This window comes from Cibotium barometz, chromosome 37 (genome assembly GCF_041138505.1).
Source record: "Cibotium barometz isolate CiBa-2024 chromosome 37, ASM4113850v1, whole genome shotgun sequence".
In the NCBI taxonomy this organism is placed as follows: Eukaryota; Viridiplantae; Streptophyta; class Polypodiopsida; order Cyatheales; family Cibotiaceae; genus Cibotium; species Cibotium barometz.
The window spans coordinates 29,393,373-29,420,552 of NC_141082.1; the positions used below are offsets into that span (position 1 = coordinate 29,393,373).

General features: G+C 46.2%; 1 protein-coding gene across 1 annotated transcript in view; it reads right to left on the reverse strand.

Moving 5' to 3' along the window:
* Positions 1 to 373: 373 nt before the first annotated feature.
* LOC147617140 (ADP-ribosylation factor 1-like) overlaps positions 374 to 27,180 on the reverse strand; it is a 62,751-nt gene continuing 35,944 nt past the window's right edge. Inside the window, exons 4-6 of the mRNA XM_086776729.1 lie at positions 1,225 to 1,343; positions 769 to 850; positions 374 to 592 (exon numbers count right to left, since the gene is read on the reverse strand). Coding sequence (XP_086632855.1) covers positions 587 to 592; positions 769 to 850; positions 1,225 to 1,343 — 207 coding nt within the window. The 3' untranslated portion in view covers positions 374 to 586. The remainder of the gene's footprint in view (positions 593 to 768; positions 851 to 1,224; positions 1,344 to 27,180) is intronic.

Below are 27,180 nucleotides of genomic sequence, written 5' to 3' on the forward strand. Positions count from 1 at the left end.
ACATGTGCTCTCACATTGAAGTGCGGTTGAAGGAAAGAGTGGAAGCAGACATGCATAAAAACGAGTATGTCAGTGGAGCAGGCTGTTCCCTGGCAGAGAGAGACTGCCTGTACAATGCTGGGAGAAAGAGTACCCAAACCACTTACACAGGCCAGGAGGAACATGGGGAGAGAAAATGATATCTGCCATCTCTCCTTTAGCTCCCCATCTGCACATCAATGGCCAGCAAAGTACGGCCCGACATCCATAGTTAAAACCCTTAACCCTCACAAAAAGCGTAGGATCTTCCCACGGGTAGCAACTTTGTCACAAATAGGTCACATACGAACTCACTTCTATAGAAAGAAGTAAACACAAGAAGTGAGGACACTAGTGGCAAATATAAAACACATTATCTTAGTTAAGAAGCTCTGTGCAAACCAGAAAAAAAAAATCTCTAGACTTTGCCATGAAAAAAACTCATTAAAGCATCCACTATGGCTCTTCTTTGGGTAATAATCCAACAATCAGTGTCATATAAACATCCATTAGGGAGCATGTGAAGGTTACTCATCCACACAACTACGCATGACGATCAAAATTATCTTTAACCCTGCACATAAACAAACAGTAAAAGATATCAAAATTTGTTCTAGCAGCAAAGTCAGTGCCCGAGTGACTATCATACCATGCTGTCCAGAAGGGGACGAGTTCAAAACAACACCTGTAATGTTATACATAAACAAAACTAAAGCCAAGATCTTATCCCCAAATTTTCCACCCTCACACCTTGCTCGCAATGTTGCTAGAGAGCCAGTCCAAGCCTTCATAAAGACCTTCCCCAGAGGTAGCACATGTGCTCTGAATATACCTGTTCCACACGAACACAAATCAAAAGAGTTGCCCCAAAGACACTGTCCGCCCCAGAGGATTCTGCCCAATGGGCAGAATCCATGTCTATAAAGACCCTAAGAATGTATAGCAACCTTGTGTAGCACTTCTAGCACGTAAAAATTATACCGTCATAAGACTGGAATATATACTACCTTACGAATTGAGAGACGAATTGCAGTTATGTAACAACAAACGAACACAAACAACAAAAAGACTAGAAAAAGTTTTGCAAATAATACAAGGGCATAAAAAGGAAAAATATAATTTTCTGAAATTTTCAATGTAGAAAGCATTAACTACCAATCCGAAACTTAAGTCGGTAATTATCATCATATACATGTATGAACTTACCAGTGACGCTGGCGAAGAGAGTGCAGGCCCAGCTTGTCAGTGATTTCAGCTGCATTCATAGCATTTGGAAGATCCTGCTTGTTGGCAAAGACAAGAAGCACAGCATCCCGCAGCTCATCCTGCAAAAGAACTTAGGATTTCAAACCAGGCTTACAGTTCTAAACAAAACCAAAGCCAAGACCTAGACATGAAGGGGACATCTCATGAGGACCTTCTGACTATGTTGGGCTGTTCTGTAAGGTCCTTGAATCCTACTCGAGATGGAGATACACATATGCGTTATGTCTAACTAGATAATGAAGCCAGAATTGTTAGCATATATCATCTCCTGTTTTGGTGGCTATTTTGGTGTCTACGGGTGCCCTTCCCATGTTCCTATTTTCCCCTATTTTTTCCCTATTCTTATTGGGCCTCTGATGTGGGCTGCCCACCGTTTTATGGCATTTATGCCTTATTTTCACCATTTTTCAGGTTGTTGTGGAGTCATGAGGGAGTCAGCCAGTTCATATGGAGTGTATACATATGCTGCCCCTTCCCCCCACTTTCATCGTCGCGTTTAGTCATTTCGCGAGCACCCTTCAGCCCACTGCCTAAAGAGACCACTCCTCGCCTATGGGCTGGTTGTATCCATCTTTTTCTTGAGGATTAGTGCATCAGCGTTTTGCTGTTTTCTCTCAGCTCTCACTTGGAGATTCAGCGTTTTTGTTACTCATCTACAGGTTTCCGCTGCCCTCTCACTCTTCCAACTTTTCCTACAGATGCCAACTACAACATCTTGGAGACATACGATCTTCTGGAGTTCATCATGCGCCCAGTCCTCCAGCCTAACCCGGACACTGTAGAGGATGAAGATACAAGGGATACCCTTACCCACGAAGCTGCTATATGGAATCAACTAAATGCCCGTGCTCGGTCATTCATCCCTTTGAACTCTCAACCCTCGGTCATCACTCATATCGAACGGGATACCCATGCACACGTTGCTTGGAAGAGAAACTCTTCAACATCTACGACACAAAGACACCCATGAAGAGAGTTTTTCCTTGGAGCTTCAAATGTTGAAGCTTTCACCCTGATTCTACTTCCATGCAGGATCACATCAATAAACTAGAGTCATTGCGATCTAAGATTTCTGGGTGCAAGAAGGAGATTTCCACTAAGGATATTGCCATCCGGCTACTTGCTCAATTGCCCACAAAACATGGGAGCTTCTATTCTTCACTTCTTACCTCAAGACGCATAGAAACCATACCCTCGGATGAGCTGGTGCGCCTATGGTCCTTGATCAGTTCAAGGATTCTTCTTCACAGAAAGGTAACTAGGGTTTCATTGGACAAAGAGGGGGACAGCGTAACGAAGGCAAAGGTGGGGCACCTCCGTCTAAGGACTCTAAGGATGCTAAGCCAAAGAGATCTTCAACTTCTAATTCTTCTAGCAACCAAAAGGTTCGTGATTATTGCTCCAAACAAGGGCACTAATGGCAACAATGCCATAGTCGCATGCAAGACTCGGAAGGGAAGTCAAAGGCTGAAGGGGCAAGCTCATCCGCCAAAGTTGTTGTGGAGTTACCTTCTGTCAACCAAATGGATCTCAAATATGTTACCCCCCATCCAATGGTGGAGCACGCTTTTCTTTCTTGTTCCAACTCACCTCCGTGGATTTTGGATAGTGGTGCCACACAACACATGACTTATCGCGCAAGGACTGTTCAGCTACTTGTGATATGATTTGGCTGCGGCCGCTACTTGAGGAGCTTGGTTTTCGACAAAATCAACCTATCCTTATCTCATGCGACAACCACAATTGCTTGCCTATTGCTAAGAATCCGGTATTTCATGCACAGACCAAGCATATAGAGATCCAGCACCACTTTGTGTGGGAGTGGATCTTGGAGGGAGACATTATCCTTGAATATTGTCCTACAGAGGACAATGTTGCAGACTTGTTCACCAAAGGATTATCTCAATCAACTATTGGCATTCATAGCAGCTCCTTGGGTCTTAGGCATAGTGAAACTCGCGGCGGGTGCCCGGGGGACTAGGGCCTTTGACACACTTGTTGATACCATCAATGCATATTAAAACATTCCAACATGGCCACAGCCTTAACACATATCCATCATCACTTTGCATAAAACACAAAAGCAGGACAAAACATCCACAAATGCTGAAAATGGAGCTTGCACGTGTGACACCGCATAGAGGCCGGAATGGGCCGACCCCCCCCCCCTTGGAGTATTTTATTACCCAAGGAGAATAATATCATGTACAAGCTTTGAGGGCCTTACTCTCCCCACGGGAGATGCCGGATTATCCCTATAGCCCAACACGAGGCAACCAAGCCGGAACATAGGCTGTAGAAATGCCGAGCCAACAATATAATCCATATACCTCCGTGTGGATACTGATTCTTCCCCAAAAACCACGGGTCTTCATGCAATAGAAAGGGTACAACAAGTACAACTCGCGGCGGGTGCCCGGGGGACTAGGGCCTTTGACACACTTGTTGATACCATCAATGCATATTAAAACATTTAAACATGGCCACAGCCTTAACACATATCCATCATCACTTTGCATAAAACATAAAGCAGGACAAAACATCCACAAATGCTGAAAATGGAGCTTGCACGTGTGACACCGCATAGAGGCCGGAATGGGCCGACCCCCCCCCTTGGAGTATTTTATTACCCAAGGAGAATAATATCATGTACAAGCTTTGAGGGCCTTACTCTCCCCACGGGAGATGCCGGATTATCCCTATACAAATGCCATAGCACAGCCCAACACGAGGCAACCAAGCCGGAACATAGGCTGTAGAAATGCCGAGCCAACAATATAATCCATATACCTCCGTGTGGGTACTGATTCTTCCCCAAAAACCACGGGTCTTCATGCAATAGAAAGGGTACAACAAGTACAACTCCCATTCAGCCGGTACAGCAGGTACAATGGCTGGTACAGCCGGTACAGTGGCTGGTACAGCAAGTACAGTAAGTACAAATGCTGGTACAGTAGGTACAGTGGCTGGAACAGCAAGTATAGTGGCTGGTACAGCCGGTACGGTGGCTGGTACAGCTGGTACAGCAAGTACAGTGGCTGGTACAGTAAGTACATTGGCTGGTACAGCCGGTACGGTGGCTGGTACAGCAGGTACAGCAAGTACAAATGCTGGTACAACACATACAATGGCTAGAAATCATAATAAATGATTGAATACCCTTGCCTTTAGTATTTCTTCGCGATGGAAGCCTCCAAAACAGTCCCCAACAGCCGGTATTCTTCATGGGCAGCCTTCAAGAGAGAGAGAAAGAGAGTAGCCATCATTAGGGAAGCCTTCAACGGTGGTAGAGGCTAGTGTGCAGCAAGAGAGCCTCCATTAATGAAGAGAGAGGGCTCCAATTTATAGATTTGGGCCTCCCATGAGCTAAAATGGCAAGAGAAGGCTACAATGACAAGTGGAGAGCCACACAATAGCTGAAGTGACAAGTGTGAGGCCACTTGTCTCATTTTGATCCATTTTCTAACAAGTGTCAGGCCACTTGTCTCACTTTGATCCACTTTCTTGCCACATGTCCCAATCTAAGAGATGGATTCTCCCATAATCTTTAGCTCTAAAAATATCCCAACTAGTAGACATTCTGTCATAGGCACTTTGCCAACTCTTGGTATCTGCTCAATTCCAGATGTAATGACGCGAACAGAATTTCCATCGGAGTCAGGCCAAAAATAGCAACTCTCCTAAATTTTAGGAGTGTGGTCCTTTGTATTCTAGGATAATCCCCCATTCCCAAAGCTTGTACTTTCCAAATATTTAAACATCTTGGAGTCCACCAGACCCCTTTCAGACTGGGAAATGTCCAGGGTGGTGACATCCTTCCCAACTTCTTAAAAGTTGTCCACAACTTTAAGCTTCAAGCCATATATTCAAGATATAATCATGTCCCATCGATTGGGCGAGACGAGACAGTCTCAAAAAATCCAATATAACTTAAGAATCCATGCCCAAAGAAATGGGCGAGACTAAATAAGTCTCCATAATACCAATATCAAAATCATGTCCCAAGATAAATGGGTGAGACAAAAACAGTCCCATAAGTCCAGATATCATAATCATGTCCCAAGATAAATGGGCGAGACAAATCAGTCCCATAAATCTAGATATCATAATCCATGTCCCAAGTAAATGGGCGAGACAAAACAGTCCCATAAGTCCAAATATCATAATCCATGTAGATCACCAAGGAGCTGCCTTGACGCCCAGCCCGACTTCAGTGCCCATATTCTCTACCATTGGCTCTATGTTCTACCAAGCAAGGTAGCAACATCTTGAAGAGCACTTAGGACAAGAGAAATAGTACACAGGGCGGCTAAACAAGGAGTCCTGAAAACAATCACTCGCAGGCATAGATAACCTGGTGTTCCATACGCATTTCTGCTACACATAGTTTATAGGCATTTCGGCCACCAATAGTTTGTAGGCATTTCGGCTACCAACTCACACTACCCTCTCAAGTGCCCATGTTCCCTTCCATCTGCTCTCTATTGTTCCACCCACACATGGTAGAAACAATCTTCAAGAGAGCACGTAGGACAAGAGAACACTACACAGGGTATGTTGTGCTCGACACTACCCTTTGAAGTGCCCATGTTCCCTTCCATCTGCTCTCTATTGTTCCACCCTCACATGGTAGAAACAATCTTCAAGAGAGCACGTAGGACAAGAGAACACTACACAGGGTATGTGAATCATGAGTTTCATAAGTCCAATGCATCCCAAATAAAGGGAGCCAAAAAGAATAATCCATCCCAGTAAAAGGGAGCCATAAACATAATCCATAAACGTGAGGATGGATCCAAATTCCTAGAAAAGAAGTCCAGGAATCCATACACCTGTATACCATAATCCTTGTATACCATAACTCTTACCACATACTCCGTGCTAACCACACACCTTGGAGTAGAGGTGAACTTAATCCATAAAAGCATCATATCCATGAGATAACCAAAGATTTCTTCTCTATAAACTCGAACAGATTCGTCCATAGAAATTGCCTGTTAAGCCCAATATCTATATAAATCTCGACAAGAAAGAAATCTCCATAGATATATTCCATCCCAATAAAGGGAGCCATGAAAATAATTCATCCCATTAAAGGGAGCCATAAACACTGTTTCCCTGAAACCATCTCAAGGCAAACAACAACACCTTTCTCCTTGCATAGCTATACAAGGGTTAGTGAACATCAAAAACACTTCATAGCAAAAGCACTAACTTTGCAAACTGAAAGTATACTTAGCTTTTCTTTGCCAGGTTGGTCATGAAGCCAAAAGAAATATCTCGTCACCATATCCTTAAGATATCCTGAGATATATCTCCATATAGCTTGCCTGTAAGCTTGATAATATAATCCACAATATCCAGATGGAAAGAGTGCTAAACGTGTGCACATAAAGCCAACTTCACACTTCCACGATAAAATTCTGTGAATTCATAAATCCTTAGATCAACAAGCTGTCTACTGCTCATGCTCTTGCTTCATAAGCTATGAAGCGGCTGGCCATGCTTAACAGCAATGATGGTAAGTGTGGTCCCCACTTGAGATCTTTTCTCTTCCTTATTGATAGAAGGAAGCCTCCGCTTCCAAGAAAGCCTATGCTCTAATACCAATGAAACTCGCGGCGGGTGCCCGGGGGACTAGGGCCTTTGACACACTTGTTGATACCATCAATGCATATTAAAACATTTAAACATGGCCACAACCTTAACACATATCCATCATCACTTTGCATAAAACATAAAGCAGGACAAAACATCCACAAATGCTGAAAATGGAGCTTGCACGTGTAACACCGCATAGAGGCCGGAATGGGCCGACCCCCCCCCTTGGAGTATTTTATTACCCAAGGAGAATAATATCATGTACAAGCTTTGAGGGCCTTACTCTCCCCACGGGAGATGCCGGATTATCCCTTTACAAATGCCATAGCACAGCCCAACACGAGGCAACCAAGCCGGAACATAGGCTGTAGAAATGCCGAGCCAACAATATAATCCATATACCTCCGTGTGGGTACTGATTCTTCCCCAAAAACCACGGGTCTTCATGCAATAGAAAGGGTACAACAAGTACAACTCCCATTCAGCCGGTACAGCAGGTACAATGGCTGGTACAGCCGGTACAGTGGCTGGTACAGCAGGTACAGTAAGTACAAATGCTGGTACAGTAGGTACAGTGGCTGGAACAGCAAGTACAGTGGCTGGTACAGCCGGTACGGTGGCTGGTACAACTGGTACAGCAAGTATATTGGCTGGTACAGCCGGTACGGTGGCTGGTACAGCAAGTACAGCAAGTACAAATGCTGGTACAACACATACAATGGCTAGAAATCATAATAAATGATTGAATACCCTTGCCTTTAGTATTTCTTCGCGATGGAGGCCTCCAAAACAGTCCCCAACAGCCGGTTTTCTTCATGGGCAGCCTTCAAGAGAGAGAGAAAGAGAGTAGCCATCATTAGGGAAGCCTTCAACGGTGGTAGAGGCTAGTGTGCAGCAAGAGAGCCTCCATTAATGAAGAGAGAGGGCTCCAATTTATAGATTTGGGCCTCCCATGAGCTAAAATGGCAAGAGAAGGCTACAATGACAAGTGGAGAGCCACACAATAGCTGAAGTGACAAGTGTGAGGCCACTTGTCTCATTTTGATCCATTTTCTAACAAGTGTCAGGCCACTTGTCTCACTTTGATCCACTTTCTTGCCACATGTCCCAATCTAAGAGATGGATTCTCCCATAATCTTTAGCTCTAAAAATATCCCAACTAGTAGACATTCTGTCATAGGCACTTTGCCAACTCTTGGTATCTGCTCAATTCCAGATGTAATGACGCGAACAGAATTTCCATCGGAGTCAGGCCAAAAATAGCAACTCTCCTAAATTTTAGGAGTGTGGTCCTTTGTATTCTAGGATAATCCCCCATTCCCAAAGCTTGTACTTTCCAAATATTTAAACATCTTGGAGTCCACCAGACCCCTTTCAGACTGGGAAATGTCCAGGCTGGTGACACATAGTACGAGAAACGCTGGAAACGCCCATTTTTGAGAGAAGAAATGCCGTTTCGGGCAGTGCTGGGACTGAAACACATTTCACTCCATGAAATGTTTCCGTCCGCCGAAAACGGCGAGTTTCTGGTGTTTCTGGCATTTCTGGCCGGAGAGAAACGTTTCCTAGGCCATTACCAGGCCGTTTCTTGGGTCTCAAGCCACGTAGCACGCAAGCCAAAAAAAAAAACAGCACCTGGACGATGCGCTCCCCGACGCCCAATGAAAATGAGCAAAAAAGGACCGGGCGAGCAGATCGAAGAGTAAAAAAGCCCTAAATCTTTATCAAGGGCGGCACCAAGATAAAAAAAGCCCTGCTATTTAAAAAAACGCCCTTCGAAGTTCAAATGTGCTTCAGTCTTCGAATGAATATAAAAAAAGGCCCAAATCATTATCGAACCTGGCGCTCACGTGTGAAGATAAAAAATAGCAAAAAGAAATCCTCATTTTTCCACCTATTTGCACATAGCATTTCATAACCTGTCCAGTGTCGATTCTCTGTTTGAACTTTGAAGTTTCTGTAGCTACTAGCAATCCATTTCTTTCCTTTCTTTCTTCCATTCCCTCTGTAGAGAAAGGCACAAGTTGCTTTCCCTCTTCCTTTCTTGCAATTTGCTACACGCTGCACATTGTGCCCATTCTTGTGTTTGCCCTTTTCTTTTCCATCCCCATTCTTGCAGGCATTTCTTTGTCACTCTCATCATTCATGGCATCTAGGCAGCCACATCTTGAGAGAGAGAATGAGAAGGAATTGACCCAGAGTGACTATTGGTGGCAGCAGGTGGACATTGTTAATAAATATGACTCCAAGAGAGGTGGGGCAAGAAGATTTTGTTGTCGATATTGTGGTCTGGAAAGAGGTGGCTGTCCAAAGCAGGTTGAAGCCCATTTGCTTGCCTTGCTAGGGTTTGAAATAGGTAAATGCGAGAAGATTGCTCCAGTAGATGCACAAAGAATGGAACGCGAAGCTTCACTTCTTCCCCCTCCACCAAATACTCGGTGCAAGGAGCATACAATAAGTGCTCCAACTCAGCATTTAGCTTCTCAAGGAACTCCTGTAAGTGCTACATCTAGCCATCCACCCACTTCTTTGCATACTACATCGTCTCTTGGGAGTGGTGGAAGCTCATTTGATATGCCTACACATGCTCATTTGATATGAGGAGGCAGAGGGCGATGGTCAAACACATGAAGATGGCATGGAAGAAGCTCCACCAAAGGATGAGCTTCAGGAGGATGACGCTATTTCTATAGCATAGAAGAGTCTTGAGGAGTCGGGACTCAGGACTCTAGAATCTAGACTCTGTAGAGAGTAGCTTCCTTTGACATTTGATTTTACTCTTTTTTGTAATGGCTAGTCACTAAGGACTTGGTCTTGACTCTTGATTGAGTGATGGATTTAGCTTATTTTGTGATTATGCCAAGTTCTAACTTCTAAATGCTTTGATTTCTCATGCAACTTTAAAGTTTAAAATTGTAAAGTTTCAAATCATGATTCATAAATGTACAGTGTAGTATGTACACTATAGACTTTCCCCATAACCCCCTCTTAGGATAACTTGGGATGGCGTGGCGTTTCCGTTTCCCCCATCCTCAAAATTGCCATTTCCGTTTCCGTTTCCATCTCCATTTCCATCTCCGTTTCCGTTTCCCATAACTATGGTCTTAGGCCACCCCCACGACCTATGAGGGGGTGTTAGCATATATCATCTCCTATTAGTAGCTATTTGGTGTCTACAAGTGTCCTTCCCATGTTCTAGCATCCCCCCCCTTTTCCCCTATTTTTTTTGGGCCTCTGATGTGGGCTGCCCAAGCTTTTATGGCATTTATGCCTTATTTTCACTATTTATCAGGTCATGTAGGAGTAATGAGGGAGTCAGCCAGTTCATATGGAGAGTATATATATGCTGCCCCCTCTCTCACTTTCCTCGTCACTTTTGGTCATTTGACGAGCACCCTTGAGCCCTCTGCCTACGGAGGCCACTCCTCACCTATGGGTTGGTTGTATCCATCTTTTTCTTGAGGTTTAGTGCATCAGTGTTTTGCTGTTTTCTCTGGACTTTGGAGCTTCAGCATTTTGTCAGAGAGCAATGGAAAGATGTAGACGAATGACAAAAACGCTGAAGCTCCAAGTGAGAGATGAGAGAACACAGCAAAACGTTGATGCACCAATTCTCAAAAAAAAGATGGATACAACCAACAGAGTGGTCTCTGTAGGCTAACTCCCGAGTCCCCCCCTCACTTTCATCATTGCTTTTGGTCCCTTTGTGCCTACAAAGACCACTCCTCGCCTACGAGCTGGTTATATCCATCTTTTCCTTGAGGATTAGTGCATCAGTGTTTTGTTGGTTCTCTCATCTCTCACTTGGAGCTTCAGAGTTTCTGTCATTCATCTACATCTTTCTGTTGCCCTCTGACAAGAATGTGGTCTTGGTGCTAAGTGCTCTCATTGGCCTCTGTGCAACAAGATCTTCTAGTCAGTGTCTGCTCTACAGAACGAAAGTGACAAAAAGGGTCACTCAAGAATCAGATCCAAAGGGATATAACCCTTCCTAAACCTCATTGCATATATGACATGATCCACCAATGTCCCTCATCCATTCTTCAAAAATACACAAAGGTATGTAGATGAGTCAATCAGAAATCTATAACACCCTCCTACTAGCACCTCTAAGGCCCAGTGCATGCCTCGAGAGGGGCTGGCACTACATAAAGCTCCTCTCTCATTTGTTACCCATGCTCATTTATCTCTTCAAGATTCATTCAACAAATTATCATGGACTTTAATCAACCTCATCCTGAGGATATGTACTTGATGCTAACTATAGGGTTAGCTGACCTAATTTGGGGACCACAAATTAGGAAAGTAGGCTGATTATAGGGTCAAGTCTTACAAGTGACTATAAATGACTTATGAGTTAATAATAATCCCATAGGTAAGTCGGGTGCCGCTGGGGCACACCAGGAAATGCTTTCCGGCAACGGTTCCAAAGGAGGAGGATCCTCCAAGGGGTGGAGTGAGAGTGCAAGCCTCAATACAAGACCAGAGAAAGTGTTCAGGGACAGTTTATGAAGGGCTAGGGGACAAGATGGAACAGATGTATAGATCTTCATCAGATTTGGGGCGGATTTGGAGACCGGGTAGGGTTTTCAGTGAAAAGGTTGCCACGAAGGGAAGGATGACAGGTTTGGGACTCCAGGAAGAGACAAAGGGATGATGACAACAATCATCCAAGAACAGAAGTTGGAATCCCATCATCAAGTTTAGCAAAGGTGGATGTCATGTGCATGCCCATGTACATGCTAATCCCAACGCTGATCCTTGAAGGGAAACAAGATAAAGAACAAGATTAGAACCAGCTTTGGACTAGATTCAAGAATTGCAGCAGCTAGGTGTGGGTAGGGAAGACACTGGAGGAACCCAAGGGGCCGTCAGCCAGCATTTATGAAGACTAACTAATCTGAGTCGGCTGCAGCAAATTAAGGGGGACCTGACCGACAACAGGTCGATGAGTTTATTGGTTTTCCAAGGCTATAAATAGCATTGTGTTGCGTTCTTGTCATTCATTCAGTCCTCCATGGACTGAGTCATAGATTAGACTCTAGATTAGGTGAGATACCACCTTTTGATGGCAGCCTATGGCTTGCAAGATCTGTACACCTTTTTGTACTATAGAATATACTGAATACTCAGCTCTCTCTCTCTCTTCTCTCCATCTTCTGTATGCGTTTTGCATCAAGCATGTTCCAGGATGGTGTTTAGGGCTGAAAGAAGACTCCCAAAGCTTCCACATATGACACATGCTTTAATGAGTGCCCACAGCCAAGATTCCACACAAAACTTGAAAAAGGAGTGCACAAGGACACCACACTGGGGCCAGAATAGGCAATGAATCTCCAAGAGCAGGTACCAGAGAGCTGGTACAATCATGAACAGTCCACATCAGCAGGTACAACGGGTACAAGGCTGGTGCATAGTGTGGTACAGCTCGTACAAGCATGGTACAGCCGATACAAAATTTGGTACAACCCAATCAGCCGATACAGCAGGCACTTAGGACTCGTACAGTAGCTTCAACAGGTACAAACAAGTTATTATAGGCTGGTACAGCAAGATACACAGCTGGTCTGGTACAGGCTCTGCAGAAACAAGTACGAGGGGAGAGCAACAGGTACAGGGCCGCCAGCAGCAATAAATGTTGTACGGAAGAGTACGGCAGCTGTCGGAGGTGTGCAGGCACATGCACATATACGAGAAAAAGAGGTAGAAGCTGGCGTAGATCAAAAATTGAAGCCCTTTTAGTGTTTTAATAACCTTATCCTAAGGTTGGACAAAAATAACAATATTTGCCACCTATATGAGCAAATCGATGTGTGTGTGTTGTTGCCCCAAGAAGTGACCCACAACTATTCTGGTCATTTTCTCATAAATTGGGTGCCCAATGTTTAATGCTCGGCCATTTGGGTGTAAAACCAATAACTTACTCATGGGGTGCCCGAATTATCAAAACGTGTAAAAACTGAGTAAACTGAGGTGCCATATAATAACTTGTCCACCCACACTATAAGTGAGTGTGAACATTCATTGAAAACATGGTTCTGCACCAAATTCCTTCCCTATATGTTCAGGGTTTGGCAGGTAGCTTCTTACGCGAGACTTAGCCATTTTTGTGCCCAATGTCCCGTTTCCGGCAGCATGACCAAGGTTTGGGCGTCTGATTCTTGTGTTGGATAAGCCTCCCATCCCAAAGCTTGTACTTCATTGATGTTCTCCAAAGCCCTTTCACATATGAAAAGGCAAGGTGCGCGGTGCTTCAACAATTACGAAGCCCTAGTTCAGAAAAATAATGGCTATCTCTAGAGTCTAAAGCACCAGAACTGAACCATAGGTAGTTGCAAATTGGTCTCCTCAGCCTAGCACAAAAACCACCCAAACAAAAGACATATAATATACTTGGATCTATTGGCACTACCTCTCAGAGGGAAGCAGAAGCACTCATCCAATGGCGGTTCAACTACCCACTCTTCTGACTTTTCCTTCAGATGCCAATGGCACAAACTACCACATCTGGAAAGTCATGGGTGGAAGCAATCTTGGAAACTTACGATCTTCGGGAGTTCATCACTCGACCGGTCCTCCAGCCTAACCTAGACACCGCAGAGGATGAGGATACGAGGGATGCCTTTATGCACGAAGCTGCTCTATGGGATCGGCTTAATGCCCGTGCTTGGTCATTCATTCTTCTGGACTCTCAATCCTCAGTCATCACTCACATCAAACAGGATACCCATGGACATGTTGCTTGGAAGAGATTCTCTGACATCTATGACCGGAAGACACCCATTGTCATGTGCACAGTGTGTATCTACCGTGTGCTACACGCACGCAAGACTAGTTTCGAGGCTTGGGGAAGCTTGGAACTAGGCAAGCTGATTGACGAGCTGAGTTAGGGATATACTAACGGGTGGGCACCCAAGTATGGACGGGCGGGCACCCAAGTGTGGACGCCCGATAACCGGCCAAGAGCCTATAAAAGGGTGGCCAAGGTTAGTTATTGAGATATAGAGAGTCTCGCGAGTTTGTGAGAGCTCTATGGTCTTGGAGCTTGGATCTACTGCTGCAGACGTGCACCTGCTTTGCGCAGCCGAGGCCGGCAGCAATCTCAAGGCCCGCGAGGGCAGCTTCGTGGCGGTATGGGACGTCTCGAGGAGGAGATTGGTCGGTACGTCAACCTAGTTAGCTCAGCTCGTGGCTCGGTGGGGACAGCCAAGACTGCGGGCTTGCCCACGGCTGTCATGGTTGGGAGGTGAGTCAGGCCTGCACCCCCTTGTTTGTTTGTTCGTTTGTTCGCAAGATTCGAGTCTCGAACCAAGATCGATCACGAGGAGATCCGCGGGGATTTGACAATGGTATCAGAGCATACCTCGTGAACAAGCAAGTCGGTAGGTAGAGAAGAAGAGGTCGAAGATGTTGGGCATACAAGTCCTGCAATCTCTGCCACATTCCCCAAGCTGTCTTCTCTTCACGAATGCTGAAAAGTAATGAGTCTGACACAGACAACATGATAGTAGATCTTGCCAGCTCATCCATATCTTCCCACTCTTCAGCAGTAAGAGAAGCGGGCATCACACCCCTTTCTTTGATAGGCTTGTGCTGCTTTTTCTGGAGCAACACATTGTAGCACTGGGTTTGCCAAATATCATAATTATGCGAGCCTTCAAGCTTCTTGATGTGAAGCAATGAAGAGCTCTCACCTGTGGGAAGATATGGATGAGCTGGCAAGATCTACTATCATGTTGTCTGTGTCAGACTCATTACTTTTCAGCATTCGTGGAGAGAAGACAGCTTGGGGAATGTGGCAGAGATTGCAGGACTTGTATGCCCAACAAAGTGCCTCAAGCAAAGTGTATTGGTTGAAGAAACTCATAGGTCTTCAGATGAAGGAAGGGGCGTCTATGACAGCCCATCTAAATGAGTTTAATGGTATTGTCAGCCAGGTCATCAGAAGAAAGGTATGTGTTAAAAAGCTTGCTGTTTTTTCTGTGCATACTGCTGTTTTCAAAATAGTATGTGTTTTTTCTTCATCAAAGAGACCCATGTTGATGGGAGATGGTAGTTTAGTAAGGGTCGTTTGCTTTGCAAAGAAGAGAAGAGACTTGTTTGTGCAGTCGCATGAACTGCAGGGAGAGAAAACAGAAAAAGCATGTTCGTTGCTTTTTGGCGCGAGAGAGAGAGAGAGCGAGAGAGAGCATCATTGTTGCTGTGTCTGCTGGCCGAGTACTGCTGTACTGGCCGTGTGTGTCGCATGTGTCGTAGGCGTTGGGCTACTAGTAGCTACAGGCGGCCAGGCATGCGTAGCCAGCCCAGGCAGCGCAGCAGCGCCTACGCCAGGCGGCCAGGCCTGCCAGGCCTGCGCAGCCAGCCCAGGCAGCGCCTACGCCAGGCAGGCAGGTACCCCAGCCAGGCCAGGCAGCGTAGCCAGCCAGGCAACGCCCAGGCCAGTCCTGCGAAGCCAGCCCAAGCCCACGTGGCTTCATGCCCAGGCCTATGAGAGGCTGGCGCAGATGCTGGAAAGCAAGCCGACAGCAAAGATGGCGACCACTGCACGTGTGATGCCTGACCAACCGACGGGTCTAATCTAGGAGGGAAAAAAAAAACAAGGAAAGCCTACGTTTTCTTTGGAGCTTTCGTTTTTTTTGGGAGTTTAATTTTTAAAACCCCTCCTCCAAGGTTTCAAAGTGTTTATTTTTTTTTAAGAGTTTAGAATATATATGTCCATTTATTATATATATATATATATATATATATATATATATATATATATATATATATATATTCAAAAAAAACACACAAAAGCAAAGCAAAAGCTAAGCCTAGCTTTTGGAGATTTTTAGCTTTTGGGAAACCTTTATAAACCCCCTCTAGTGGGCTTCTTGCCACACATCTCTCAAGTTTTAAAGCTCTCAAGCTCTCAAGTTCCCTTGCACTTTCGTTGTGCAAAGATCGAATTTTCTCTCCACGTACCCTCTTCACGATGTTGACCCAAGAATCGGAGTTGAAGCCCCTTGTGGGATGCGAAGGCTTGCCGGCTTACGGAAGGTAACGATGTCGATCCTTTTGACGATTTTGTGTCAAAATCAGATTTCCAAGAGTTCAAAGTAGCTCTCGAAGCTTCTTCGACGGAACGTCAGGCACAAATCGCAGCCCAGATGCAAGCTTTGCAGAACTCCATCGCTCTCTTGACCACTACCCTCTCTACTTTCTCGGGTATGGATACCTTGGCTTCAGCTTTAGGCCCCAACATTACTCCGGAACCGTTCGGGGGCGAGCAAAAGCAGCGAACCAAGGAGATCGTTGACACGTGGCTACATAAGTGGCAAGTTCACTTTCAGTTTCATCCATATGATGATGGAAAGAAGATCCATTTAGCAACAGATTTCCTGTCCGGCAAAGCTTTGCTTTGGTGAAAGGAACTCAACCCTAAGCCAACGACTTGGGCACAATTTGAAGACGTCTTCAAGAAGGGATTCCTCAAGAAAGAGGATGATTATGATGTTGCTCGGTTTTCAGCTTTGACCATGACCTCGCAGCACCTCACTTATGAGGTCTACCTCCAGAAATTTCGTGACTTGCAGATGAAAGCTACAAAGATGGATCCCACTACTCTTTTGGGGTTTTTCGTAGCTGGTTTACCAGACTCGTACCGATTACAGGTTAAAAATAACAAATGTAAAACATTGGACGAGGCCATTCATTCAGCGCGTATCTATGATGATACAATGGTCTCTTCCAAGTCGAAACCCGTTACCGAGCAGGGGAACAAGCATAAAAGAAAGTTCTCCGCACCTATGGCTAACACGACAGAAGGAAAGTCTTCGGACCAACTGTAACTCGTAGCAACGGTGCCCGGGGGACTAGGGCCTTTGACACACTTGTTGATACCATCAATGCATATTAAAACATTTAAACATGGCCACAGCCTTAACACATATCCATCATCACTTTGCATAAAACATAAAGCAGGACAAAACATCCACAAATGCTGAAAATGGAGCTTGCACGTGTGACACCACATAGAGGCCGGAATGGGCCGACCCCCCCCTTGGAGTATTTTATTACCCAAGGAGAATAATATCATGTACAAGCTTTGAGGGCCTTACTCTCCCCACGGGAGATGCCGGATTATCCATATACAAATGCCATAGCACAGCCCAACACAAGGCTACCAAGCCGGAACATAGGCTGTAGAAATGCCGAGCCATCAATGTAATCCATATACCTCCGTGTGGGTACTGATTCTTCCCCAAAAACCACGGGTCTTCATGCAATAGAGCTAGTACAGCAAGTACAACTCTCCATTCAGCCGGTACAACATGTACAATGGCTGGTACAGCAAGTACAATGGTTGGTACAGCAAGTACAATGGCTGGTACAGCCGGTACGGTGGCTGGTACAGCAAGTACAGCAAGTATAGAAGCTGGTACAGCAAGTACAATGGCTGGTACAGCCGGTACGGTGGCTGGTACAGCAAGTACAACAAGTATAGAAGCTGGTACAGCAAGTACAGTGGCTGGTACAACAGGTACAATGGCTGGTACAGCCGGTATGGTGGGCGGTACAGCAAGTACAGAAGTTGGTACAGCAAGTACAATTGCTGGTACAGCAGGTACAGCAAGTACAAATGCTGGTACAACACATACAATGGCTAGAAATCATAATAAATGATTGAATACCCTTGCCTTAAGTATTTCTTCGCGATGGAAGCCTCCAAAACAGTCCCCAACAGCCGGTATTCTTCATGGGCAGCCTTCAAGAGAGAGAGAAAGAGAGTAGCCATCATTAGAGAAGCCTTCAACGGTGGTAGAGGCTAGTGTGCAGCAAGAGAGCCTCCATTAATGAAGAGAGAGCTCTCCAATTTATAGATTTGGACCTCCCATGAGCTAAAATGGCAAGAGAAGGCTACAATGACAAGTGGAGAGCCACACAATAGCTGAAGTGACAAGTGTGAGGCCACTTGTCTCATTTTGATCCATTTTCTAACAAGTGTCAGGCCACTTGTCTCACTTTGGTCCACTTTCTTGCCACATGTCCCAATCTAAGAGATGGGTCCTTCCATAATCTTTACCTCTAAAAATATCCCAACTGGTAGACATTCTGTCATAGGCACTTTGCCAACTCTTGGTATCTGCTCAATTCCACATGTAATGACGCGAACAGAATTTCCATCGGAGCGGGCCAAAAATAGCAACTCTCCTAAATTTTAGGAGTGTGGTCCTTTGTATTCTAGGATAATCCCCCATTCCCAAAGCTTGTACTTTCCAACATCCTGGAGTCCACCAGACCCCTTTCAGACTGGGAAATGTCCAGGCTGGTGACATCCTCCCCAACTTCTTAAAAGTTGTCCGCAACTTTAAGCTTCAAGCCATATATTCAAGATATAATCATGTCCCATCGATTGGGCGAGACGAGACAGTCTCAAAAAATCCAATATAACTGAAGAATCCATGTCCCAAAGAAATGGGCGAGACTAAATAATTCTCCATAATACCAATATCAAAATCATGTCCCAAGATAAATGGGTGAGACAAAATAGTCCCATAAGTCCAGATAGCATAATCCATGCCAATGCATATGAAATTCAACATTTAGAAAACAATGGTATGTCGATGTAGATCACCAAGGAGCTGCCTTGACGCCCGGCCCGACTTCAGTGCCCATATTCTCTACCATTGGCTCTATGTTCTACCAAGCAAGGTAGCAACATCTTGAAGAGCACTTAGGTCAAGAGAAATACTACACAGGGCGGCTAAACAAGGAGTCCTGAAAACAATCACTCGCAGGCATAGATAACCTGGTGTTCCATACGCATTTCTGCTACACATAGTTTATAGGCATTTCGGCCACCAACTCAGACTACCCTCTCAAGTGCCCATGTTCCCTTCCATCTGCTCTCTATTGTTCCACCCACACATGGTAGAAACAATCTTCAAGAGAGCACGTAGGACAAGAGAACACTACAAAGGGTATGTTGTGCTTGTCACTACCCTTTGAAGTGCCCATGTTCCCTTCCATCTGCTCTCTATTGTTCCACCCTCACATGGTAGAAACAATCTTCAAGAGAGCACGTAGGACAAGAGAACACTACACAAGGTAAGTGAACCATGAGTTCCATAAGTCCAATGCATCCCAAATAAAGGGAGCCAAAAAGAATAATCCATCCCAGTAAAAGGGAGCCATAAACATAATCCATAAACCTGAGGATGGATCCAAATTCCTAGAAAAGAAGTCCAGGAATCCATACACCTGTATACCATAATCCTTGTATACCATAACTCTTACCACATACTCCGTGCTAACCACACACCTTGGAGTAGAGGTGAACTTAATCCATAAAAGCATCATATCCATGAGATAACCAAAGATTTCTTCTCTATAAACTCGAACAGATTCGTCCATAGAAATTGCCTGTTAAGTCCAATATCTATATAAATCTCGACAAGAAAGAAATCTCCATAGATATATTCCATCCCAATAAAGGGAGCCATGAAAAGAATTCATCCCATTAAAGGGAGCCATAAACAATGTTTCCCTGAAACCATCTCAAGGCAAACAACAACACCTTTCTCCTTGCATAGCTATACAAGGGTTAGTGAACATCAAAAACACTTCATAGTAAATAGCAAAAGCACCAACTTTGCAAACTCAAAGTATACTTAGCTATTCTTTGCCAAGTTGGTCATGAAGCCAACAGAAATATCTCGTCACCATATCCTTAAGATATCTTGAGATATATCTCCATATAGCTTGCCTGTAAGCTTGATAATATAATCCACAATATCCATATGGAAAGAGTGCTAAACGTGTGCACATAAAGCCAACTCCATACTTCCAAGATAAATTTTGTGAATTCATAAATCCTTAGATCAAGCTGTCTATTGTTCATGCTCTTGCTTCATAGGCTCTGAAGTGGCTGGCCATGCTTAATAGCAATGATGGTAAGTGTGGTCCCCACTCCAGATCTTTTCTCTTCCTTATTGATAGAAGGAAGCCTCCGCTTCCAAGAAAGCCTATGCTCTGATACCAATGTAACTCGTAGCAGCGGTGCCCGGGGGACTAGGGCCTTTGACACACTTGTTGATACCATCAATGCATATTAAAACATTTAAACATGGCCACAGCCTTAACACATATCCATCATCACTTTGCATAAAACATAAAGCAGGACAAAACATCCACAAATGCTGAAAATGGAGCTTGCACGTGTGACACCACATAGAGGCCGGAATGGGCCGACCCCCCCCTTGGAGTATTTTATTACCCAAGGAGAATAATATCATGTACAAGCTTTGAGGGCCTTACTCTCCCCACGGGAGATGCCGGATTATCCATATACAAATGCCATAGCACAGCCCAACACAAGGCTACCAAGCCGGAACATAGGCTGTAGAAATGCCGAGCCATCAATGTAATCCATATACCTCCGTGTGGGTACTGATTCTTCCCCAAAAACCACGGGTCTTCATGCAATAGAGCTAGTACAGCAAGTACAACTCTCCATTCAGCCGGTACAACAGGTACAATGGCTGGTATAGCAAGTACAATGGTTGGTACAGCAAGTACAATGGCTGGTACAGCCGGTACGGTGGCTGGTACAGCAAGTACAGCAAGTATAGAAGCTGGTACAGCAAGTACAATGGCTGGTACAGCCGGTACGGTGGCTGGTACAGCAAGTACAGCAAGTATAGAAGCTGGTACAGCAAGTACAGTGGCTGGTACAGCAGGTACAATGGCTGGTACAGCCGGTATGGTGGGCGGTACAGCAAGTACAGAAGTTGGTACAGCAAGTACAATTGCTGGTACAGCAGGTACAGCAAGTACAAATGCTGGTACAACACATACAATGGCTAGAAATCATAATAAATGATTGAATACCCTTGCCTTAAGTATTTCTTCGCGATGGAAGCCTCCAAAACAGTCCCCAACAGCCGGTATTCTTCATGGGCAGCCTTCAAGAGAGAGAGAAAGAGAGTAGCCATCATTAGAGAAGCCTTCAACGGTGGTAGAGGCTAGTGTGCAGCAAGAGAGCCTCCATTAATGAAGAGAGAGCTCTCCAATTTATAGATTTGGACCTCCCATGAGCTAAAATGGCAAGAGAAGGCTACAATGACAAGTGGAGAGCCACACAATAGCTGAAGTGACAAGTGTGAGGCCACTTGTCTCATTTTGATCCATTTTCTAACAAGTGTCAGGCCACTTGTCTCACTTTGGTCCACTTTCTTGCCACATGTCCCAATCTAAGAGATGGGTCCTTCCATAATCTTTACCTCTAAAAATATCCCAACTGGTAGACATTCTGTCATAGGCACTTTGCCAACTCTTGGTATCTGCTCAATTCCACATGTAATGACGCGAACAGAATTTCCATCGGAGCGGGCCAAAAATAGCAACTCTCCTAAATTTTAGGAGTGTGGTCCTTTGTATTCTAGGATAATCTCCCATTCCCAAAGCTTGTACTTTCCAAATATTTAAACATCCTGGAGTCCACCAGACCCCTTTCAGACTGGGAAATGTCCAGGCTGGTGACACCAACCTTCGAAGAATTCCAGTTCGACACCAGCGAAGAAGAAACGACTCCTTAGGGCTTTAAAGCTCAAGAAGGAAGGACGTTGTTTTATCTGCGAAGAAAATGGACACATGCGTAAGGAGTGCCCAAAGCAAAAGGGTACCAAGACAAACGCAAGACCCAAGCCAAAGGCAGCTAACCAATTGTCTTTGACATGTACGTCAATTACTGTACTTTCTCGCCCTAGTACTTGTTCTGATTGTCTGTTCAATTCTAAAGTATTTGGCTTCCATGATCTTCTCCGAGTTTATGGAGAAGTGAATGGCCATAAAATTCACATTCTTTTAGACCCTGGCAGTTCACATAACTTTGTTAACTACAAACTTGTGCAGAAATTGAGTCTTGATACGACACTCAGCGACCATACCTATGAGGTACGTCTACCTGCGGGAAGGCAAGTTTGGGATCGCAAGGTGGAGATGCTTCCAATCCAGATTCAGGACTACAAAGACACTCTGGAATGCTATGTTATGCATCTAGAAAATGTAGACTTGTTATTAGGGATTGAGTGGTTTAAGACTCTTCAAGTCCAGATAGATTGGTCTAGTCATATTTTTTCTTTTCAGCATAAGGACACCCAGTATAGTATTTTAGGTGATTGTATTCATCCCTCTCAAGGACCTCTTGTAAATACAGTTGATTTTGGAAATATAATGGATTCTTCTTTGTATACCGCTTTCCATTGTGTATTGATTCCACTTTCTTCTTTTCTCATCCCTTCCATGGATGTGAATGAATTAAGTGTGTTTGAAAGCAAAGAATTACAGAAGATACTTGATTCGTTTCAAGACGTATTTCCTAAGGAACTGCCATCGGGTTTACCACCTGAACGGGCAGTAGATCATCGTATTGACTTGATCCCTGGTGCTCATCCTGTCAGTATTCCACCTTACAGGATGAGCCAAGCTCAGGAAGATGAGTTGGCTAAACAACTTGAAGATTATTTCAAGATGGGCCAGATCCGTCCAAGTAAATCACCTTGGGGTGCACCTGTGTTGCTTAGAAGAAAGAAGGACAATACCAGGAGAATGTGTATAGATTACAAGAGATTGAACAAGCTGACCATTAAGAACCGTTATCCTCTCCTTAGATCAGATGACCTAATTGACCGATTAGTAGGAGCGAAATATTTCATGAAGATAGATTTACGTACTGGCTATCACCAGATACGTATTCATGAAAGGAATGTCGAACGAACCGCCTTTCGGACTAGGTATGGCCATTACGAGTTTCTCGTATTACCTTTTGGGTTAACCAATGCTCCAGCCACTTTCCAGCAAATGATGAACGATCTTTTTCGTGAACATTTGGGGAAATTTGTGGTGGTGTTCCTGGATGATATTTTGATATATAGTCGTACACTTGAGGATCATGTCAGACACCTCATGATTGTCTTATCTATTTTAAGACAAAATCGACTATATGCTAAGTTAAGTAAATGTGAGTTCTTTATGACTGGCATCATTTACTTGGGACACAAGATCACTCGAGATGGGTTGAGCATTGACTATGACCGAGTTCAGAAGGTTTTGGACTGGCCTATACCACGAACAGTGAAACAACTTCGTTCTTTTTTTTTTTTCCGAGAAAAGATCCTTTCATTAGTTATATAAAAACGCCCGTAGGGCTACAAAAAGATCTCTCCTGCTCATAAGAGAAACAGAGCAGTGAATACAGCAAGGCAGCCCGGGAGACTCTCCCTCGGTGCTGCAAAATACAAGCATCAGTACTAAGGACTGAGGGGCTAAATCATACGATAAGGGGGGGGGGAATAGCCAAACAGGTAGCCTGTAATGCCAACGGGGGGGATCCCGTGTGTAAGGTGTAGAAGGGGCCGCTGCGCCAGGTGGTGTGAAAGGCCTGGCGCCGCAAGATCGCCTCGTCCGAGTCGCCCCGGATGCGGTCATACTGTCCTCGCAAGGTGTGGATTAACTCCTGCCAAATCTCCCGTACAGTCTCTGCTGGTGGCTCCAGTCTCCCCTCAAAGGCCGTGAAACACCGGGCTCTCCAGGTGAACCAGATGGTGAGGCTGCTGAGGAGCTCCCATCGTAAATCCCTCTCCTGTGTCCAGCTGGCGGACGAGAAATCCGGTGCCGGAACCAGGCGAGGCTGGCCCCTAATGAATCTGATGGCCTGACTATCCTGCTCCATCTCATAGCCCATAGCAAGCCCTGACGAATCGACCAAGCAGCGGCACCCCACGTAAACATACCCTCTGGACAGAGGGGGGCCAGAATACGCAGCATCCGCAGCCAAATCTGCTGCGCCTGAGGGCAATCCCAAAGGCAATGTCTCTGTGTCTCCATAGGGTGGCCGCATCGGACGCAGGCCACCGGAAGACCGCTGTAAACAAGCCAGGTGCCAACTGCTGAGCCCCTGTGGGCGACCAGCCACTGGAAAGTCGAGATCCTGCGGGCCTGTCGACTAGCCCAAAGCCGAGCCCAAAAATCCTCCAGGAACTCCTGTGAGAGTCCCTGTAGCCGCCAATGCCCCGCTGCACCTGGAGAGACCATCCTCCTCGCCGTCAAAATATGCCTCTCTAGCCGAACAGTATACGGGAAAAAGGTGATCTCTGTGGCCTCAAGGGATGCATAAGGATCATGCCACTCGTACTCCCCAGGGTCCCACTGTAACCGGGCCAAGGGGCGCGCTGCATATGCCCATATGCGCCAATCCGGGAGCACATCAGCAAGGTCGAGGTCAATATGCCACTTCCGAGAAGCGGCGGCCACTACCCGTAACCTCTGAAAGGTGCACTCTGCAACCAAAGGCGACTCCACCTCCACTCTCTGAAGTCTGCCCTCATCCTGAATCTCATAGTAGAGGCATCTGCCATCCTCAGTGCAAGCTCTGACAGCAATAAGGATCTCCAACTGAGTAAAGGCTCCCATCCACCGTGGGGCCACTAGCTCAAAAGGCGTGAACCACTCCTTTGTGAGTGCCTCCTGAATATCATCCCTCATAATCATCCCCCCTCTGAAGTGACTCAGCCTCTCCACCTGGATCTCCTCTCGGAGACTGCAGAAGGCCTGCCAGTCTCCAAAACTGCGTGCTGGGCCTGCCACTAAAGGTCCCCAGGCTAGACGAGGCCGAGAACCCAGCATATGACCCTGCTATGTGCGAACCGCTGGGCTCCAGATGAGCGGCTGTCTAGCCCGCTCCTCAACACAAGAAGGAGGTCGCTGAGAGAGCCCCGGTCTCAGCAGCTCCCAAGCTCTCAGGATACTCAAAGCAAATCTGTCCTCCCATCCTCTACTGAGGCCTGTCCTCCTCATCTCTATGAAGATCCAGCGAATCTCTGGTGCCCAAGTGCCCCCTGCTGGGGGAGCCCGAGCCTGCAGCCGCTGCAAGAGAAGCTCTTTCCAAGGCTCAGCGCCTGGAAGCAGCCCCCGAACAATAAGCTTCCCCAATAAGGCTCTACTCTGATCGACTGGATCTATAACGCCCAAGCCTCCCTGAGCCAGCGGAAGTGTAATAACTGCCCATGCAACCTTTGCCCGGGCTGGCTGACCGTCCCGCCCAGACCAAAGAAAGTTCCTGATCAGCCTCTGTACCTGGCTGATGCAAGAGCTCGAGAAGATCCAGCAAGACGTAATGTACCACATGGTCGCTAACAGCACCTGATTTGCCACCACCACCCTCCCAACCAAGGATAGTCGAGCTGTACTCCAATACAAAAGCTTCTTCCGAATGCTCAGAAGAAGCGGGGCAATCTGCTGCTCAGGTGACAAATCTAGTCCAATCTGGCATCCCAAATACCGCACTGCTGTGCCAGGAGGAATCCATCTAAAACCGGGGTCCGGGCTCCATGCCGGAGTGGGAGCACTACTGATCCAAAAGGCCACTGTCTTGCGCCAATTGATCAATGCTCCCGAAGCTGCACTAAAAACCTGGAGCAACTGCTCTGCCCGAAGAAGATTGGCCTCTTGGCCATGCAAAAATAAGCTCGTGTCGTCTGCAAACTCAGCATCAAGCAGGTCCTCCCTCTGGACTAGGAGCTAGAGTCCTCTCAAACCAACCTCCTCTGCCTTCAGATACATGCTCATAGCCTCCGCAAAGAAGAGAAAAAGAAAAGGGGCGAGGGGACACCCCTGTCGGACTGATCTGGTCAGCTCAAAACTCGGCCCCCGTCCTCCTGCAATCAACACCTGGCTACGAGCTGTGGAGTACAGAGCCGCCACCCCTCTGATCCATCCTGGCTCAAAGCCCAGGCGAAGCATAGTGCCCTCTAAGAAACCCCAATCAACTCTATCGTATGCCTTCTCAAAATCGAGAAGCATCACGACCAAGTCCTCGCCAAGAAATCTAGCTCGGGCCGTCGCCTCCCAGAAAGTAAAGATGTTGTCAAGGATACTGCGCTCCTTGACGAATCCTGTCTGGGTAGCATGAATCAACTCTCCCAAAAAGGACTGGATTCTCAAACTCAAGGCCTTTGCTAAGACCTTGTAGACAGTGTTGAGAATCGTAATAGGCCTCCAATGCCGAATATCATCTGATACTCCCTCCCCCTTGGGGATAAGAAAGATCAAGCCCTTTGAAAAGCTCTGTGGCATCACCCCAGTGTCCAAAACATACTGAAAGCCCCTGCGGAGGCCTGGCCCCAAAAGATCCCAATAGCGCATAAAAAAGGCCGGCGTCAGTCCGTCCTCCCCTGGGCAACTATGTCGCGGCAGGACCCTCAAGGCCTCGGCAAGCTCAATCTCTGAAAGAGGCGCACCAAGAACTGTACGCATACGATCTGTGACCCTCCTCTGCACATGGGCCCACACAGTCTATCTGCAAGCATCTCTGTCCTCAGTGGCTGGCTCCACTGAAAGCAGGTCTCTATAAAATGCAGTGGCAATGGCTCTGATCTCCCCGGGCTCAGTAGCTACCGATCCATCCGGTCTACCAAGCTGACGGACTCCTGCTCGAGCATGGCGGGATCCAGTGATCTCAAAAAACTCCCCAATCACTCTATCACCAAGCTGCGTCCACTGAGAGGCCTGACGACGATAGTAAAACTCATGTCTCTGCTCCTCTGCCTCTCTAATCTCCTGGCGTGCCTGGCTCAACTATGACGCCAACCACTCACATGCAAGCTGCTGCTCCTGAAGGCGCTGTAGCAAAGCAAGGCTGCGTCTCAGCCGATGCTCCCGCTCGCGAATCTCTCCCAGCCGTGTCAAAGCTGCAGCGTGCAAAAAAGAGCTAAGCTCGATGAGTCCCTGGGCACACTGGCCTGCTGCATCCTGGTCAAAGCACTCACTATCATGCCAGATCCTCTCAATGTCCTCAGCGAGACTGGGATCTGTAAGCACCCTCTCTGGAATCCTCAACTGCAAGCTGGGCTCCCGTGTCCTCTCCTCCAATGTCAGGAGAACTGGCGCATGATCTGAAAATGAGGTGCCAGCGAGAATGCCGACGGAGCCCCCTCGCTCCCCTAACCAGTCGCCCACATAAAAGCGATTAATCCGTGATAGATTAGTCCCTCCCTGTCAGCGATCCGACCGAGAGAAACTAAGACTGTCCTGAGAGCGGGAGAAGGCCCCATGCTGCCATGCATCAGTGATCCTCAGTGACATGCAAAACCGGTCCCAAGCTGCAAGCTCCGTGCCGTGCACTGTAACATGACTGCCTCCCACCCTATCGGCCGGGTCCTCAAGCATGTTGAAGTCTCCCCCGACACACCAATGTGCGGCCTCTGGCAATGCATCCGTAGCCTGGGTCCAGAACTCTGCTCTGGCACTAGCATG